Source organism: Bufo bufo, chromosome 3 (genome assembly GCF_905171765.1).
Source record: "Bufo bufo chromosome 3, aBufBuf1.1, whole genome shotgun sequence".
NCBI lineage: Eukaryota > Metazoa > Chordata > Amphibia > Anura > Bufonidae > Bufo > Bufo bufo.
In genome coordinates, this window is record NC_053391.1 from 235,648,275 (window position 1) to 235,666,935 (window position 18,661).

Here is an 18,661-nt window from a genome sequence, read left to right on the forward strand (position 1 = left end):
AAAAATTAGCGGCTTAAGTTCTACGATTTTGCTACAGAAGGAGGTATACCAGAAAAGGGGCACAGTGACAAAATTTGAGAAACAATGGGAACTGTGGTTACATTCTCCAGGAATGGCATCATCTGCTCTTATACACTATTGTCTATTGCAAATGCAAAGAAAAGCCAAGGGGCATATGTTGATAAATACTGTTTAATAACCCCTTAGGACTGATTTTTTCCCTCCCCACCTTCCACGAGTTTTAACTTTTAACTTTTCTGTTTACATAACCAGATGAGAGCTTGTTTTTTGCAAGACCAGTTGTATTTTTTAACCTCTTCCCAATTCCTGATGTAATAGCAAACGACCTATTAAGCCATACCTGCAGTACAGCTTAACAGGCAGCCAGTAAAAATTCCATAGACTGCAAAAGAGGTGAATTTAGAAAATATGCCATTTTTTTTGTGTTTTATTTTTTGTTTTCTTTGTTGTTTTTTCACTGTGAAGTGAAAATTAAATGACAACTCTATTCTGGGGGTAAGTAGGATTATGGCAATACCAAATTTATATACCGTCGTTTTTACCATTTCTATACCTGGTTATTTAATGTTTTGTGTTTGAAAAATAAAACCTTTGAAAAATTCCCAATTTCATTTGCATTGTAATTTTCTAACGTATAACTTTTTAGATATTTCCTTCTACAAAGCTGCGTGAAGGCCTGTTTTTTTATGGGGTGAGCAGCTTTTATTGGTACCATTTTGGGGTAGATATGACTTTTTGACTTTTTTATTCCGTTTTTTCAGAATAAAACGGTGATTTGGCCTTTTTGATTGTTTCTCCATTACAACATAAATACTGGCATACATGACAATAACAATTATAATTATTTTCTATTATTTATTTTTATATGGAAAATTGTAAAAGGCGTGTGATTTGAATTTTTTTTTTTTATATATTTTTCAAAATATTTAATTTTATTTTGGTTTGCTGCATTGTATGAAAATTCACTGCACTGCCGGTTAAACCCTGCCCGAGGCAGTTTGCTATGGCAAGCCCGGGTGCCTTCACAAGGAGCCCAGGCTGTCACAGCAACCAATCAGTACCCCACAATTTCACTGCAGGGATCTGATTGGAGATCAGAAGGATCCTCCTGCATTTGACTAACTTCACAGATGTTATGGCCGCTATGGATTGCAACATTTAAAGGGGTTAAATGGCCAGGATCAGAGTTATCTCAGATCCTGGTTGTTGCCTATGGGCATTAGATGTATTACACAGCTGGCAATTGCCATGTGTGGACCAAATGCTGCTGTGCACCACAAATGTACAGTTACATCCAGGGGCAAGAGCAGATTAAATGATAAAACAGGTTATGTATCTAAGATTCATGTATAACACTTTGGTGTTATGTCTGGTGGTATATAATTATTTATGATGTCTTGATGCTCTCCAAAAGAGAAACAATATAAAATATTGTAATTTGATACCCTTTAATGGCTAACTAAAATACATGATGTTATAAGACAAGCTTTCGAGACTCTGAGGTCCCTTCTTCAGGCCAAGAATCTTCGTGGCCTGAAGAAGGGACCTCAGAGTCTCGAAAGCTTGTCTTATAACATCATGTATTTTAGTTATCCATTAAAGGGTATCAAATTACAATATTTTATAGTGTTTCTCTTTTGGAGAGCATCAAGACTTCTCTACTGGCTAACACGATACCAAACCTTTTTATTATTTATGATATCACAGGTGTATAGATACTTTCTCTCCACTTCTCGACAATATTGGATTGGGCAGCTAACAAATGCTTCAGGATGGCCAAGTAAAGTAAGAAAGATGAGCGCTTTAGGCCCCTTTCACATGAGCAATGTGTGGATGCAATGTGTTGCAATGTGTGAAGTGAACGCATAGCACCCGCATTAAATCCTGACCCATTCATTTCAATGGGTCTGTGTACATTAGCATTGTTTTTCACGCATCATTTCTGCGTTGTGTGAAAATCGCAGCATGTTCTATATTCTGCGTTTTTCACGTAGCCCTGGCCCCATAGAAGTGTCACGGATGGTGTTGCAGAAAACTGGAAGTTATAAATTAACATCCGACTGACTTGATCCCAAACTAAGGAACATATGGGTGAACCCTATAAAACCCCTAGAGCTCTCCCTGACCGCTTTGCCCATGCAAAGATCTTTATGATTGATAATAGCATGCCCTCGTACCTAGACTGAGTGACACCTGAAAACCCTATAATAGTGAGGGGACACGACCACCGGCTCCCTGCACCTAATACGGAGGGAGTCAGGGTCACCTAGAATCAAGCCAGCACGGGTGAAAAGCAGAAGAGAACGACAACCGAACCCCCAAGCGAGAACAGAAGGCCTTCCAGAATCTGGAAACAAACTGCGTGCCCCTATCAGAAACTATGTCTGAAGGAATGCCATGCAATTTGACAATGTGATCAACAAATGCTTGCGCCAATGTTTTAGCATTGGGTAACCCAGGAAAGGGAATGAAATGTGCCATTTTGCTAAAACGGTCCACTACTACCAGAATCACAGTCTTCCCCGAGGAACGAGGCAGGTCCATAATGAAGTCCATGGACAGATGCGTCCAAGGACGGGAAGGAATGGGTAACGGGAGGAGAGAACCCGATGGCCGTGAATGAGGGACCTTGGCACGAGCGCAGGTCTCGCAGGCTGCCACAAAACCCTCAACCGTCTTACGAAGAGCCGGCCACCAGAATCTCCGAGCAATGAGATCCACTGTGGCTCTACTCCCTGGGTGCCCAGCAAGGACAGTATCGTGGTGCTCCTTATAAACCTTGTGTCGTAAAAAGCGAGAGGCACAAACAACCTCCCAGGAGGACAAAGATCAGGAGCCTCTGCCTGGGCTGCCTGAACCTCTGCCTCCAAATCAGGATAAAGAGCAGAGACGACCACCCCTTCAGCCAAAATGGGACCCGGGTCTTCAAAGTTCCCCCCTCCCGGAAAACAACGTGACAGGGCATCAGCCTTCAAATTTTTAACCCCAGGGCGGAACGTGTCAACAAAATTAAACCTAGAAAAGAATAAAGACCATCTGGCCTGTCTCGGGTTCAGACGCTTGGCCGATTCCAAGTAGGCCAGATTGTTATGGTCGGTAAACACGGTAATAGGGTGTCTGGCTCCCTCTAGCCAATGGCGCCATTCCTCAAAAGCTAATTTGATGGCCAACAACTCCCTATCTCCCACATCGTAATTTCTCTCTGCGGAGGAGAGTTTCCTTGAGAAAAAGGCACACGGTTGCCATTTGGCAGGAGAGGGACCCTGAGACAAGACCGCTCCCACACCCACCTCAGAAGCGTCCACCTCAACAATGAAAGGCAGAGAGACATCAGGTTGTACCAAGATGGGAGCGGAAGCAAAACTCTCTTTGATACTAGAAAAGGCCTTAAGCGCATCTACCGACCAGGAGGAAAAATCTACCCCCTTTTTAGTCATATCAGTGAGTGGCTTAACAACAGAGGAATAATTCAAAATGAACTTCCTGTAATAATTGGCAAAACCCAAAAACCGCATCAGCGCCTTCTGATTCTCAGGAAGCTCCCAATCAAGCACAGCGCGGGCCTTCTCAGGGTCCATGCGAAAACCAGAAGCGGAGAGAAGAAAACCCATAAATTGAATTTCTGGAACCGCAAACACACATTTTTCCAGTTTAGCGTACAATTTATTCTCCCGCAGAATGAGCAAGATTTGACGTAGGTGGTCCCTATGAGTTTTGAAATCAGGAGAAAAAATCTAAATGTCATCTAGCTACACCAGTACAAATTTCCCTATTAAATGATAAAAAAAACTGTTCACAAAATGTTGGAAGACGGCTGGAGCATTCATCAAACCAAAGGGCATAACCAAATTCTCGAAATGGCCCTCAGGGGTATCAAAGGCCGTCTTCCATTCGTCCCTTTCCCTGACCCTGACTAGGTTGTATAGGTTGTATGCCCCTCTTAAATCCAACTTAGAAAAAACTTTAGCCCCAACAATCTGGTTAAACAGGTCCGGGATCAGAGGAAGCGGATAAGGGTCACGAATTGTGATACAGTTCAGCTCCCTGAAATCCAGACATGGTCTTAAAGAACCATCTTTTTTCTTAACAAAAAAAACCCCAGCGGCAACAGGTGACTTTGAGGGTCGGATGTGTCCCTTTCTCAGGCTCTCAGAGATATAAGTACGCATAGCGACTCTTTCAGGTTGGGAGAGATTATATAAATGTGACTTTGGCAGCTTGGCGCCTGGGATGAGATTAATAGGGCAATCATACTCCCGGTGAGGAGGCAGCTCCTGGACACCACTCTCTGAAAACACATCCGAAAATTCAGAGAGAAAAGATGGTACAGTCTTGGTAGAAACCTCTGAAAGAGACGCCGTGAGGCAATTCTCTCTGCAAAAGTCACTCCAACCATTTATTTGCCTTGCTTGCCAATCAATGGTGGGGTTATGTTTAGTGAGCCAGGGTAGCCCCAACACTTGAGGAGTAGGTAATCCACTTAAGACGAAACATGACATATCCTCAACTTGAGCATCACCCACAGTCAAACGGATATTGTGAACTATGCCCTTTAACGATTTTTGAGAAAGTGGAGCGGAATCGATAGCAAAAACAGGTATATCCTTTCCCAAAGTGCATACCTGGAAACCATGTGTTATAGCAAAATGATTATCAATGAGATTGACAGCCGCTCCACTATCTACAAAAATCTCACAAACAATGTTCTTGCTATCTAGCGCCACCCTGGCAGGTAGGACAAAACGGGAACTACAAGCAAACGGCAAACCTTCAATTTCCGCATCAACTTTGCCAATAGTAACAGATGGAAAGTTTTTAGAGGGTTTTTTCTTTTTGTTTATTACCCTCAGAAAACTCCCTGAATCTCCTAGAGGGGCAAACATTTGCCAAATGATTTATACCTCCACAACAGAAACAAACCCTCCTCTGAGAGCTGAATCCTCTACTATCAGAGGCAAGCAAACCCAGCTGCATGGCCTCCTCCTCACAGGGGATTGAGAGAGGCTGAGGCCCCTGCGCACTGAATGAGACCGCCCCACTGTCCTTGAACTGAATATGACAGGAAGGAGTGATCTCTCCTCTCTCTCTAAGACGCCTGTCAATACGAACAGCTCGAGACATGGCAGACTCCAAGGAGGCAGGTCTCTCATGAAAGGCAAATGCATCTTTCAATCCCTCCGAAAGACCATGGCAAAATTGACTTCGGAGTGCAGAATCATTCCAACCAGTATCAGCTGCCCATCTCCAAAATTCTGAACAATATATCTCTGCGGACTGTTTACCCTGGCATAAAAGACGCAGTTTAGATTCAGCCAGAGCAATACGATCCGGGTCATCATATATCTATCCCAGGGCTACAAAAAATTCATCCACCGATCGGAGGAGCCGTGCCCCCACCATCAGCGAAAAGGCCCAAGACTGAGCGTTATCCCTGAGCAGCGAGATGATGATCCCCACCCTCTGCTCCTCATCACCAGAGGAATGGGGAAGTAGGCAAAAATGGAGTTTGCAAGCCTCTCTAAAACGAACAAAATTCTCACTACCCCCAGAGAACGTATCCGGAAGCGAGATCTTAGGCTCGGAACAAACTCCATGAACGCAAGCAGAACCGGTCACCTGAAACTGAGACACAGTTTTACGGAGATCTGCTACCTCCAGTGAAAGACCCTGCATGCGGTCAATCAAGGCTGAAACCGGATCCATGCTTAAGACGGTTATGGCGGTTTATAATGTCATGGATGGTGTTGCAGAAAACTGGAAGTTATAAATTAACATCCGACTGACTTGATCCCAAACTAATGAACATATGGGTGAACCCTATAAAACCCCTAGAGCTCTCCCTGACTGCTTTGCCCATGCAAAGATCTTTATGATAGATAATAGCATGCCCTCGTACCTAGACTGAGTGACACCTGAAAACCCTATAATAGTGAGGGGACACGACCACCGGCTCCCTGCACTTAATACGGAGGGAGTCAGGGTCACCTAGAATCAAGCCAGCACGGAAACACAAATAAAGGAAAAGACTTATCTGAGGAGCAGCGGTTGCAGCCTCTTGCAGTGAACACAATCCAGGAAGTAGTATAAACCGCAAAGTGAGGCAGTATGGGAGGGAATATAAAGGGAGTCAATCAGTGTAAATAGATGACAGCTGGGAGAAGGAAAAGAGATGACAAAGTGAAACCAAAACAAAGAACATCATGCAAGAGGTACAGAAGAACGTCTGCCACAGCTTCTCAGAGAGCTGGCGGTGACAAGAAGTCAATAGGGCTTCAGTGAAAAACACATTGATTCCAGAACCACTGATGGTTTTCAGGAGATGTTGTTTGCAAATATTCCGTTTTTTTTCACACATGTGAAAAACGCATCAAAACTGATTGCACCCGTGCGGAAAAAACTGAAAAACTGAAAGCAATTGCAGACAAAACTGACTGAACTTGCTTGCGAAATGGTGCGAGTTTCCCTGAATGCATCCTAACACAATGGCCCAGATTCAGGTAGATTTGCCCATTACTTACACCTGAGCCGCTCAGCTGAATTTCTCTGCGCTGGAGCAATTTTGCCAAATTGCCACCTGATTCAGGAATCATTTGTTCATTTAATTTGCTCCTGTTTAAGGCAAAGCTGAGGGCGCAAGGCCGTGCAAGTCAAAGTGGGTGTGCCCCTATGTAAATGAGGAATTTTCGGCTCAGCAGAGGTTTGCTAGCATAATTTCAGGGCAAATCCTGCTCAGCTGCTTGCACTGAGCAAATAAATAGGAGCAGACTTGCGCATGTTCTTTGCTGAATTTCATCCTGCTTTTTCCTACCCCCCCTGAGCAAGGAAATTCAGCCCTTTTGCAAGACATGGCACCTCCCAAAGGGACCAAAAAAAGGAAGCCCAACTTTGTGGCTGCAGAGATGGACATCCTGATTGCTGCACTCCAGCAGCATAAGGAAGTCCTATATGGTGCCCAGCGGGCAAACACCACCATTGCCCAAAGGAGGGCTATATATGAAGCCATTGCCCTGGACATCAATGCCCTGGGTAATGAAGTGCGTACCTGGGATGACATCCAGAAGAAATTAAATGATATGAGGCGCAGGGTCCGTGAAAAACTGGCTCTTATCAGGAAGCATACCGGTGGCACGGGAGGTGGTCCGCGATGTATGATCCGGCTCAATCAGGAGGAGCAGCTTATTGCACAAACGTTCGTGCAGGAGCAGGTGGAGGGACTTGAAGGGTACGACTCCACTGTTGGGAACTTGGGGACTGGTAAGTTATTTTTCTTTCATATCTGCTGTGCATCATGGGAGGGGGTACAAGTGAACATATGAGAAGTGTGTTGCACCAGCAAAATATGTCGTTTTGGTGTCATCCACAGGTGGTGATGAGGAAGAAGAAGCTGGGCCGTCTTCGGCTGCGGCTCGACCCAGCCCATCCAGACCAGAGCCAGGGGTCCAGTCAGGCCCCATGGACATTCTGGCTATGCTGGTCCAGGAGGAGATCATACCGGGGCCAAGTATGGAGGAGCAAGTGGTATTGGAGGAGGATTCCTTTTTCCTCATCCAGGAGGACTCTGGCTCCCTCCAGGAGGATACCACCATCCCTGTGCAACCCACCACCCCCCCGCCCAGCACGTCATCCCCCTCCAGGGCAAGCCCCTCCAGGGCAAGCCCCTCCCTTGTGGACCCCTCCCCTTCTCCCTCTGTCCGTGGCCGAGCCTCTCCTCCCAGGAAGGCTCTGTCCAAAACGAGGCATATATCCTCCAGCCTCCGTGACGGTCTGCTGGAGGAGCAGGCCCTGCAGACCCGCCATATAGGGGCCATGGTGGGAGAGGTGCGTCGTCTGGCGGACAGCATGGCATCCACCTCCACCTCTATGCAGCATGCCCTCACCCTGCATGAGGACCGGGACAAACATGTGGCACAGAGCCTTGGGGAAATTAGTGGCAACTCTAAGGCCATAGTCACCTGCTTGGTGGCTCTGGATACCACACCAGCTTTGTTAAGCAGGATGACAGCTGCGGTGCAGGCCAACACCGCTGCAGTGCAGGAGGAGGCGAGAGTTACACGCCGGCATCAGCGGGATACCACCACCCGCCAAATGCGGATGTTGGCCCAGACCAACACCATCCTTGCCCGCCTGGCCAACGCCATGGAGGGCATGCAGCCACCACCTGCAAGGAGTGTGGAAGTAGGGGTTGATGCTCCTCCCCATCCTCCTCCCCCCACCCCTCCATCCCCACCCCATGCCTCCTCCGCACCACGGAGATTGAGGAGCCAGAGCCGGGGCACCCTTGGCCCAAAGAAAAAAACAAAAAAATAATTTTATGTCTACATTTTTTTGCTCAACACAATATGTTTTTTTTTTTATTTTTCTATATGCTCAGGGTATGAGATTATTTTTTTTTTTATATGCTCAGGATATGAGTTTTTATATTTATTTGTAGTCCCTACACACGGTGAGGAGTGTATACTACAGTGTGACTGGTGTGTGAATGGGGGGGGGGGGTGGCACTCCTGCTGGAAAAGGGGTGTCACCCTCTGCCATGTGAAAGGTGTATGAATGGACAGCAACATAATTGGAGCCTTGACGCGGCGTTGCTGCTCCCTAATACCATGGGGTATTGTTGGGTCTAATCCAATTGGGGGTGCATGTGTCGGGTGTGTGCTAGGGACTACAGTGGTGTACATACATGCATTATACTTGTGACAAGATCAGGGTGTGTTTAATGTGCAAAGAGACGTTCCACAAGACCATTCCGGATTGCTCTTCCCTCAGAAGATCCGGTAGTGTTTCTTGGGGGGGGGGGGGTTGCGTGGTTCGGGGGTAAGGTCATTGCGTAGCTCAATGTGCATGCCCCTTCTTTGAGCTAAATTGTGGAGAATACTACATGCCCCTACGATTTGGCATACAAAGTTGGGTGAATACAATAGGGTCCCCCCTGATTTATCCAGACATCTGAATCGAGATTTAAGGATGCCAAATGTGCGCTCCACCACCGCACGGGTACGTGCATGGGCTTCGTTATATCTTTCCTCTCCTGGTGTTTGAGGGTTACGAAATGGGGTCATCATGTGAGGTCCCAGGGCATAGGCAGAGTCACCTGGAAGGGAAAAGACAGGAGGATGTTAGTCGTGCATGTGCCCCTTGTGATGTGTGCATCATGGGGGGGGGGCAGTCATACCTGACACCCATGTCACTCACCAATCAGCCAGCTGTCTCCATACATGTTCTGGTCAAACTCGGTTGGGATGGGGCTGTGTCGGTAAATAAAACTGTCATGGCTTGACCCTGGGTGTTTGGCACGGACATGCCATATGAGGCCATGTGCATCCACAATCATCTGCACATTTATCGAATGCCAATGTTTCCTGTTGCAGTAGATATGCTCGAGGTGCCGGGGGGGGGGGGGGGGCGTAGTGCCACATGGGTACAATCTATTGCACCCACAGTGCGTGGAAATCTGGCTAATAAATAAAAATCACTGATTGCCTTCTGCCGCACGTCAGCCGTGGTTGGTTTGATAAATTGTGTGCCCATTCGTCTGAGTATTGCAGGGATCACTTGGTGCACACACCTGCTCATGCTGGATTGGGACATCCCCGCCACCACTCCACCTGTGCGCTGAAATGAGCCAGTTGCCAAAAAATGAAGGGTTGCCACTACCTTCACCAGTGGCTGCACTGCCTGTCCCCGATGGGTCGGGCTGCTGATGTCATCCTGCAGGATTGTTACCAACTCAAGGATGACTTCAGGGCTAAAGCGAAACATGCGATACACCTCAGTATCAGTCATCTGAAAAAGGTTGTAGCGCCCTCTGTAAATCCTCTCCCGTGCCCTCCTACGAGTCGGCTCAGTCAATAGAATATCAAGAACCATAGCTGCCCCTGGCATGTTGGTGCACAGATGTGAGGTCCCGAAAATGTGGGTGCTCTGCTTGTTCAGATCGTCTGTCTAGGTGCTGCTGAAGTTGCGTGCTCCTTCAGATGACATCTTTTGCTAACTTGCCCCTGCTTTTAACAGGAGCAAGTTTGCCCAGGGAAAAAAGCTTGCACGCTTCCAGCGCAAGATGCGCATCACACGCGCATGTTTCTGAATCATCGGCAGTACCTAATTTGCATATTCGCTGAGGGAATTCCATGAAGGCGCAACTTACACCCCGCGCAAAATTGCACGAAAATTGCGCAGGAACAGCTAGGCTGCGTGCGCGGGAAAATGGCCGCATTTCAGGCTTAACTGGTTTACAGAATCAGCCGCAAATTTGCATAGGAGCAAATCAGTACTTGCGCGGCGCAAATCACACTTGTTCCCGCGCAAGTGCTTCTTGAATCTGGGCCAATCTGTATAATTCATGTAAGAGAGCAGTTATTCATATCTAAAATGGTCAAAGCCTGCTTACCCACTTCAGTTGGAGGCATTCTACATGCACAAAGAATTAACTCCTACCAGTGAAGACAATTGAGTCTTTGAATCCACTTTGTATTAGAAGAACACATTTACAGATATTATCCCAAATATTTGGACATTTAAAATCCCATCGAATTTACCAAAATGCTAGGAAAATCTAATTTGTTGGCACATCTGAATTTAAAAAAAATATTTTTTGGCTGACATATCTCCCTTGTGTCTAGTTGACAAGTATGATTTGTGGTTGATGTTAAAGGGTGCACATACTGTCTGATAATTTCAATAATACATTATGCTGAAAGTTTCACTCTCATATTTTTCTATTTATTCTTAGCTGTTCGGTGTCCTATTCCAAATGTGGACAATGCATCAAAAGTGTCAGGATTTACAGGCCCATACAACGTGAATTCTGTTGTAATATTTAGGTGCAGGCCACAATATAAAATGATTGGATCTGACACTGTGAAATGTAATGAAAGTAGTAAATGGGAACCTGAACTGCCAAAGTGTGCTGGTAAGTGCTTACTTTAAAGTATATTTTTGTGCACAATTTAAAGGGGTTCAACTCTGAACCTGAACCCACATTTTCACCCAAGAAACCCCCCTAATATAAGCAGGGTAATTGCATTTTAGGAGATTTTAAGCTCTCCATAGGGACTGCTAGGTGGTAGCTTCCACCCAGCAGTGCATCAGATGATGTCACTGGCACTAATGGGAGGGCTTTAGCGCTGCCCTAGACTGTAAAACGGCTAGGGCACCACTAAAGCCCACCCATCGGAGCCGGTGACATCACCTAATACACTGCTAGGTGGAAGCTTCCGACTAGCAGTGTAAAAACAAACAAAAAAGCCCTTGCCTTGTGCTATCCAGCTTAGGGCAAGAGAGAGCATCGGAGCATGAAATTCCCCAATGCTAATATCAGGGGGTCTGCCTGGTTGAAAATGTGGGTACAACCCCTTTGAGATGTAATTTATACCTGTAGCGCCATCAGTGGATCTTTCCCATAATGGTAATTAGAGATGAGCGAATTTGTCAAAAATTTGATTCGGCCAGTTTGCTGAATTTTTCCCCAAAAATTTGGTTAGATCTGAATTTATTCGTGGCGAATTGCATTAAAAAACTGCTATTTCCTGGCTTCAGAGAGCCTTTATAGTGCCTTGCAGTAACACTCATAGGCAGTCTGCTGTGGTAGTAAAACAATACTGTGAGTCTGTATGACATGCAGATGACAGGCGTCGCCCTGAGAATCACTGCACACTTCACTTGGGTAATTACGAGCCAAAACTGACCAAATATCTCAAGTGTGAACTCAGCCTTACAGGTCAATGTTAGCGTCAAGAAGAAGCGCACTCCTTTTACACCATCAGCAGCTGATTCCACATACATGTCTACAGAACCTGTTCTATTAAACACTTATACAAGTAGAGCCCCCCCTGACAGAGTGGAGAGGGTGTCAGCAGTAAGTTTGTGTTGACGTGACTGATTATTTTGCCCTTCTTCTGATTCGTCAGAACAATAACCCCCAAAAAACGGATCCTGTCTGTGGAGCATCCGCCTTCACAAGGTCAGCATTTGGTCAGTACTCCATCAGTATTGCTAAAGCCAAAAAAGCAGGAGTGGATCCAAAACAGAGATGACACTTGAATGGAATATTTTCATGTCTTCTGTGTTTTGTACCCACTCCTGCTTTTGGCTACCAAATCATAAGCCAATTCTGATGCAGGATAGGGACCATGTCATGCAGGCCTTACAGCTGTTACATAGACAGGATCCGTTGTGCATCTAATTTTTCCTTCCTACTGACATCTGAAGAAGGGTCAAATAAATGATGATGTCAGCCAGGCCGAAAGGCAAAATAGTTGTCCAGTCATGAAATGGGGAGGGTGGGAACAGCATTAGAAGTCCACAGAGTGGCCCTATGACATAGTGGTGAGGTGGAAGCAGCATAAGGAGACCACAAAGTGTCCAAATGACAGAGTCTGGAAGTGGCGGCAGCAGCATCAGGAGGAGGCCCCAGGGTGGCACAATGACAGTGTGGAGGTGGCAGCAGCAGCATCAGGAGGCCACAGAGTGGCAAGATGACAGTGTTGAGGTAGCAGCAGCATCAGGAGACCATAGAGTGGCAAGGTGACATAGTGTGGAGGTGGCAGCAACATCAGGAGACCACAGAGTGGCAAGGTGACAGAGTGGGGAGGTGGGTGGCAATACCAGTACCAGCTGAAGATGGTGGGTGAAAGAAGGAACATTTGGCATCAGATGTGTGGCATCAGGCAGGTGGCAGCATCAGAATAGTAGCTGAGGCAGGTAGCCAAAAGAAACCGGTCTCTTTTGTCAAACTGTTGGTGTGGCACCATGGATGATCTAGTCTGATGCATCAGGCATTGGTGGGTGGAAATCATGGCTGATCCACGCCTGATTCATCTTGACAAAGGTCAGTCTCTCCACATTTTGGGTGGACAGGAGAGTTCTTCTTGGGGTACCTATGGCCCCTTCCGCACTAAACACCCGCTCTGATGCCACACTACTGGCCAGGCAGGACATCTTTTCCAGGGCAAACTTTGCCAGTTGCGGCCACAAATCCAGTTTGGATGCCCAGTAGTCCAACGGATCTTTAATGTGGGGTTGCCGGGTGCTGTCGAAGTATGCCACCACCTGCTGGTTCAGGTCCTGCTCCAGGTCTAGCTGCTGTTGCTGGTGAGTATTTCATTCACTAGGCGGGTGAAGAAAGCTGCTCATCAGCAACTCTAGACTCAAGTTGCTGCTGATAGAGCTGGAACTGCTCCTACCCTCCCACAGCAGCCATGGCAGAGGAACATGAGCGCAGGGGGCCCCCCCGGTCAGACCTGTGAGAGCATGGACAATGGCTCAGATAGGCAGCGGCCAACTGACTACATAGGATGTGTCTATAGTAGTTCAGTTTGTCCTCCCTCTCAGCGGGTGTAAAAAAGGCCCCCATTTTGGACTGGTAGCAAGGGTCCAACAAAGGTGGAGAGCCAGAAGTCCTCCCTCTGCTGAATGGTGACTATTCGGCTGTCACTATGCAAGCAACTGAGCATACATCGGGCCATTTGTGCAAGTGACTCGGAGGGACTGCATCCTGCCACGGTGTGTCTGGGTCCTCTGCCTCGTCTTCCTCATCGCCCTGTAGCATCCTCTGGCTGCTCCAGCTTCTCCTCTCCTATCACCTGTGTAGAAAAACTAACCATTTCGCCTCACATTGCTTGTGCTCCAATGTCCTCCTCCAGTTCAGCCCCCACAGGGCTCATTTAGCTCATTAGGCCAGACAGGTTCTGGTAGTGGGAGAATCAATTATTAGGGGTACAGATAGGGTGATCTGCGACAAACACCGAGATCGTCAAACGGTGTGTTGTTTTCCTGGCGATCGATCTCGACACATCGCGGATTTGGTTGTCAGATTACTCTGAGGGGCTGGAGAAGATCCAGCAGTCATGGTCCATATCGGGACCAATGAAAAAGTTAGAGGTAGGTGGAGCGTCCTTAAAAATAATTTTAGGGATTTAGGTCAAAAGCTTAGGGCAAGAACCTCAAAGGTAGTGTTTTCTGAAATAATACCTGTACAATGAGCCACACAAGAAAGGCAGCGGGAGATTAGAGAGGTAAACAAGTGGCTCAAGAACTGGTGTAGGAACGAGGGGTTTGGGTTCCTGGAGAACTGGGCCGACTTCTCTGTCGGCTACAGGCTCTATCGTAGGGATGGGCTGCACCTCAATGGGGAAGGGACAGCTGTGTTGGGGGAGAAGATGGCTAGAAGGTTGGAGAAGTGTTTAAACTAGGGACTTGGGGGGGAGAAAAATTACGTTATAGGATGGGAAGATAGTGCAGATAGAGACCTGGGCGAGGTAATGGGACTGGTGGAGGAATGGAAGGAGGGACTAGAACAGTTCAGAAGGAAAGGTGTAGGGTAAAAAATATACATAAACCTCTTAATTGTATGTATACTAATGCCAGAAGCCTGACTAATAAAACTGGTGAACTGGAGTTAGTGATGTGTGAGGAGGACTATGACATAGTGGGAATAACTGAGACATGCAGTGGCATAGGGATTGCCATAGCAACCATAGCAGTGACTATGGGGCCCTACGCCACTGGGGGCCCGTCCGGACCGCATTCATTTTTTTAATTTATTTTTTATTAACACAGGCAGCCAGGCCCGACCGCCCGCCCAGTGTAGTGGGCGGTCTGTGGTTCGGGCCTGGCTGGGGGGAAGCCAAGGCGTAGTCAGGTCAGGACTGGAGCAGGCGGGCCCGGGGCACACTGCCGCACGAGCAGAAGATGAGGTAGGCGGTGGAGGGGGCCGGAACGGGGGCGTACCTGTGGGTTGGCCACTCTGTGAGGTCTGCTGTAGTGTGAAGGACCTGCGAGGATGTCACAGTCATGTGATCAATTACAATAGGGGTGGAGTTTAGTGTGGAGGGGATACTAAAGAGTGAGTGAGTGGAGGACCTGTGGTGATGTCACCCGGAGGAAGAGCCAGGCACCAGCGCAGGAAGGAAAGATTTCCTCCTAGTAACTAGAGGGAGGAGGCGGACTCAGGCGGTGGAGGGGGCCGGGCCAGGGGTGTACCTGTTGTGGAGCCGGAGGCCTGGAGGGACTAGGGAGGGAGTGGTCCCGCCGGCCGCACTGGCGCCAGTCAGAATCGCGCTCTCTGACTGAGATTGAGTGAGAGAGAGGAACCTCAGTCTCGCACTGCTACTGCTGCCAGCCTGCACTGTATTGGACCGGTCCTCTGCTCAGTGCTCCTGCCTCCTCCTCAACTGGTCTCCAGTCCTGCCACTCCAGTCTGTGCCTGCTGTGACTCTAAATAAAAGTAAGAAGTCAAAGTGAATTTAAGAAAGTGAGAAAGTGAGAACTTATGATTTCTGAGATACTTAATCTAAATTCTGAAGTTAAAAAGAGCTGCCTGCAGAGTGGGGCCCCCAAGAGAAGCAAGGAGCGCCCTCCTTATCATTGCAGGTCTGCAGGCAGCTCTTTTTAACTTCAGAATTCAGACTCTCACTAATTACAAATTTACAGCACACTCCACTGTAGTGTCCACCATCAGACAGGGGAGGGAAGAAACCCCAGAACTAGAGTGTGTCCCCCACTTGGGGGGCACACTGACACTCTAGTTCTGGGGTTTCTTTTCTTCCCTCCCCTGTCTGATGGTGGACACTACAGGGGTGTGTGCTGTAATTAGTGAGAGTCTGATGATCTGAAGTTAAAAAGAGATGCCAGCAGTAATAAGGAGGGCGCCCCTTCCTTCTTTTGGGGGGCACACTCTAGTTCTGGGGTTTCTTCCACCACCCCCCCTTATATGACAGACTAAGGGTACTTTTACACTTGCGGCAGGATGGATCCGGCAGGCTGTTCAGCCTGTCGGATCCATCCTGCCGCTATTTCGCTGGACCGCTGCTCTGTCCTCATTGACTATAATGGGGATGGGGGCGGAGCTCCGGCGCAGTACGGCACTGCGCGGTGAGAGGCCACCGGACGAAAAAGTCGGACTTGCAGTACTTTTCGGCCGCCAGCCTTTCACCGCACACTGCAGCGCAGCACCGGAGCTCTGTCCCCGTTCCCATTATAGTCAATGGGGATGGAGTGGCGGCAAGGCGAAATAGCGGCAGGACGGATCCAACAGGCTGAACAGCCTGTCGGATCCGTCCTGCCGCAAGTGTGAAACTACTTGCAAGTGTGAAACTGCTCATGGCGGTGGGAGATCTAGGATGGGTGTTTGGGTGGGAGCTCTGGAAGGGGTGGTGGGAGCCCCGATAGAAATGTAGGGGCTGGGGGGGGGGCCATAAATCTTTTTTGCTATGGGGCCCATGCATTTCTAGCTACGCCCCTGAAGACATGGCTGGAAGAGTGAGTGGCCGCCTCTCAGTGCGCCTGCGCAGATTGAAGATAGGTACGGCTGCGGCGCAGGCGCAATATATTGAATGAAAACAGGCAGGGCCAGCAGAGAACGATTCCGTTCCCTGGCCCCGTCAATCAACAAGCGGAGGGGGCGGCATTACGATCGGAGGATGCGGCTGCTACCAGCAAGTAGCCGCCCTACTTGCTGGTAGCAAGGTAATTTACATATTATAAAAATAGCGTTTTAGCAAATTCTACTGAACGAAAATTATTATTTTACTTATGTATGGATAAATCGCAGTGTAGGGATTATTATTAAACAAAAAAAAAAAGACGGTTTAGTGGGCTGACAGAAGCCCTTTAAACAGTTCAGTGTTTATTCACACAGAAAGCAAAAAAATGACAGTCTTGGTATTCGTTCACACCATGGGAAGACCACAGAACAAAACATTTACCTTGTGAGCAGTTTTTCATCAGCGGTCCCCAGCAGGCTTTAGGGGCCTGTTTTCCAGCATGCGGTAAAAGTAAATTCCCCATTAAAGTGCCCTGTCTGACCCAGTAAGAAGTACAGCGGCGTCTTAAAAAGATTAAAATAGACAAATTGCCAGGACCAGATGGCATACATCCCTGTATCCTAAGAGAATTAAGTAATGTGATAGAAAGATCCTTATTTCTGATATTTAAGGACTCTATACTGACAGGGAGTGTTCCACAGGATTGGTGCATAGCAAATGTGGTGCCAATATTCAAAAAGGGTCCGAAAACAGAGCCCGGAAACTATAGTCCAGTAAGTTTAACATCTGTCGTGTTTAAAGGTTTTCTAAGAGATGATATCTTGGAGTATCTCAATGAAAATAAGCAAATAACGCCATATGAGCATAGCTTCATAAAGGAATCGGTTATGTCAAACTAATTTAATCAGTTTCTATGAGGAGGTAAGTTCTAGACTTGACAGCGGCGAATTAATGGATGTCTAATATCTGGACTTCTCCAAAGCATTTGACGCTGTCCCGCATAAAAGGTTAGTATATAAAATGAGAATGCTTGGACTGGGAGAAAATGTCTGTATATGGGTAAGTACCTGGCTCAGTGATAATAACCACCCTCTAACGGTACGCACTCAGATTGGGTCACTGTCACTAGTGGAGTACCTTAGGGGTCAGTATTGGGCCCTATTGTCTTCAATATATTTATTAATGATCTTGTAGAAGGCTTGCACAGTAAAATATCAATTTTTGCAGATGAGTCTAAACTGTGTAAAGCAATTGACACAGAAGAGGACAGTATACTGCTACAGAGGGATCTTGATAGATTGGAGGTTTGGGCAGAAAAGTTGCAGATGAGATTTAATACTGACAAATGTAAGGTTATTCACATGGGAAGGAATAATGCAAGTCACATGTACATACTAAATGGTAAAACACTGGGTAACACTGAGATGGAAAAGAACCTAGGAATTTTAGTGAACAGCAAACTAAGCTCTAGAAACCAGTGTCAGGCAGCTGCTGCCAAGGCCAATAAGATAATGGATTGCATCAAAAGGGGCATAGATTCCCGTGATGAGAAAATAGTCCTACCACTTTACAAATCACTAGTCAGACCACACATGGATTACTGTGCACAGTTCTGGGCTCCTGTGAACAAGGCAGACATAGCACAGCTGGAGAAGGTTCAGAGGAGGGCAACTAAAGTAATAACTGGAATGGATGGACTACAGTATCCTGAAAGATTATCAAAATTAGGGTTATTCACTCTAGAAAAAAAAAGACTGAGGGGAGATCTAATAACTATGTATAAATATATCGGGGGCAGTACAGGGATCTCTCCTATCATCTATTTATCCCCAGGACTGTGACTGTGACGAGGGGACATCCTATGCATCTGGAGGAAAGAAGGTTTGTACACAAACATAGAAGAGGATTCTTTACGGTAAGAGCAGTGAGACTATGGAAACTCTGCCTAAAGAGGTGGTGATGGTGAGTTCACTAAAAGAGTTCAAGAGGGGCCTGGATGTATTTCTGGAGTGTAATAATATTACAGGCTATAGCTACTAAAGATGGGTCGTTGATCCAGGGAGTTATTCTGATTGAAGTCGGGAAGGTATTTTTTTTCCCCTTAAGTGGGGAAAATTGGCTTCTACTGGACAGTTTTTTTTTTGCCTTCGTCTGGATCAACTTGAAGGATAACAGGCTGAACTGGATGGACAAATGTATTTTTTCGGCCTTATAAACTATGTTACTATTTTACTATCCAGGCGCCATGTCTCCAGTCCCCTGACCAGCCAGATTTACCAGCATCTGTTCCAGGACATGAAGCAGTGGAATGACGACCATCCCATAGTCCTGTCAACTGACAAATAACGTGGCCTCCTCAAAGGGCCTGAGCAAACGGCAGG

At 47.0% G+C, this 18,661-nt stretch overlaps 2 protein-coding genes across 2 annotated transcripts in view; both read left to right on the plus strand.

Annotated features, from left to right (window-relative positions):
- Positions 1-18,661, plus strand: part of LOC120995068 (C4b-binding protein alpha chain-like) — a 694,048-nt gene that overhangs the window by 432,797 nt on the left and 242,590 nt on the right. The gene's annotated exons all lie outside the window — the stretch shown is intronic.
- LOC120995069 (C4b-binding protein alpha chain-like) overlaps positions 1-18,661 on the plus strand; it is a 362,014-nt gene that overhangs the window by 100,763 nt on the left and 242,590 nt on the right. Inside the window, exon 3 of the mRNA XM_040424050.1 lies at positions 10,748-10,927. Within this exon, the coding sequence (XP_040279984.1) occupies positions 10,748-10,927 (180 nt within the window). The remainder of the gene's footprint in view (positions 1-10,747; positions 10,928-18,661) is intronic.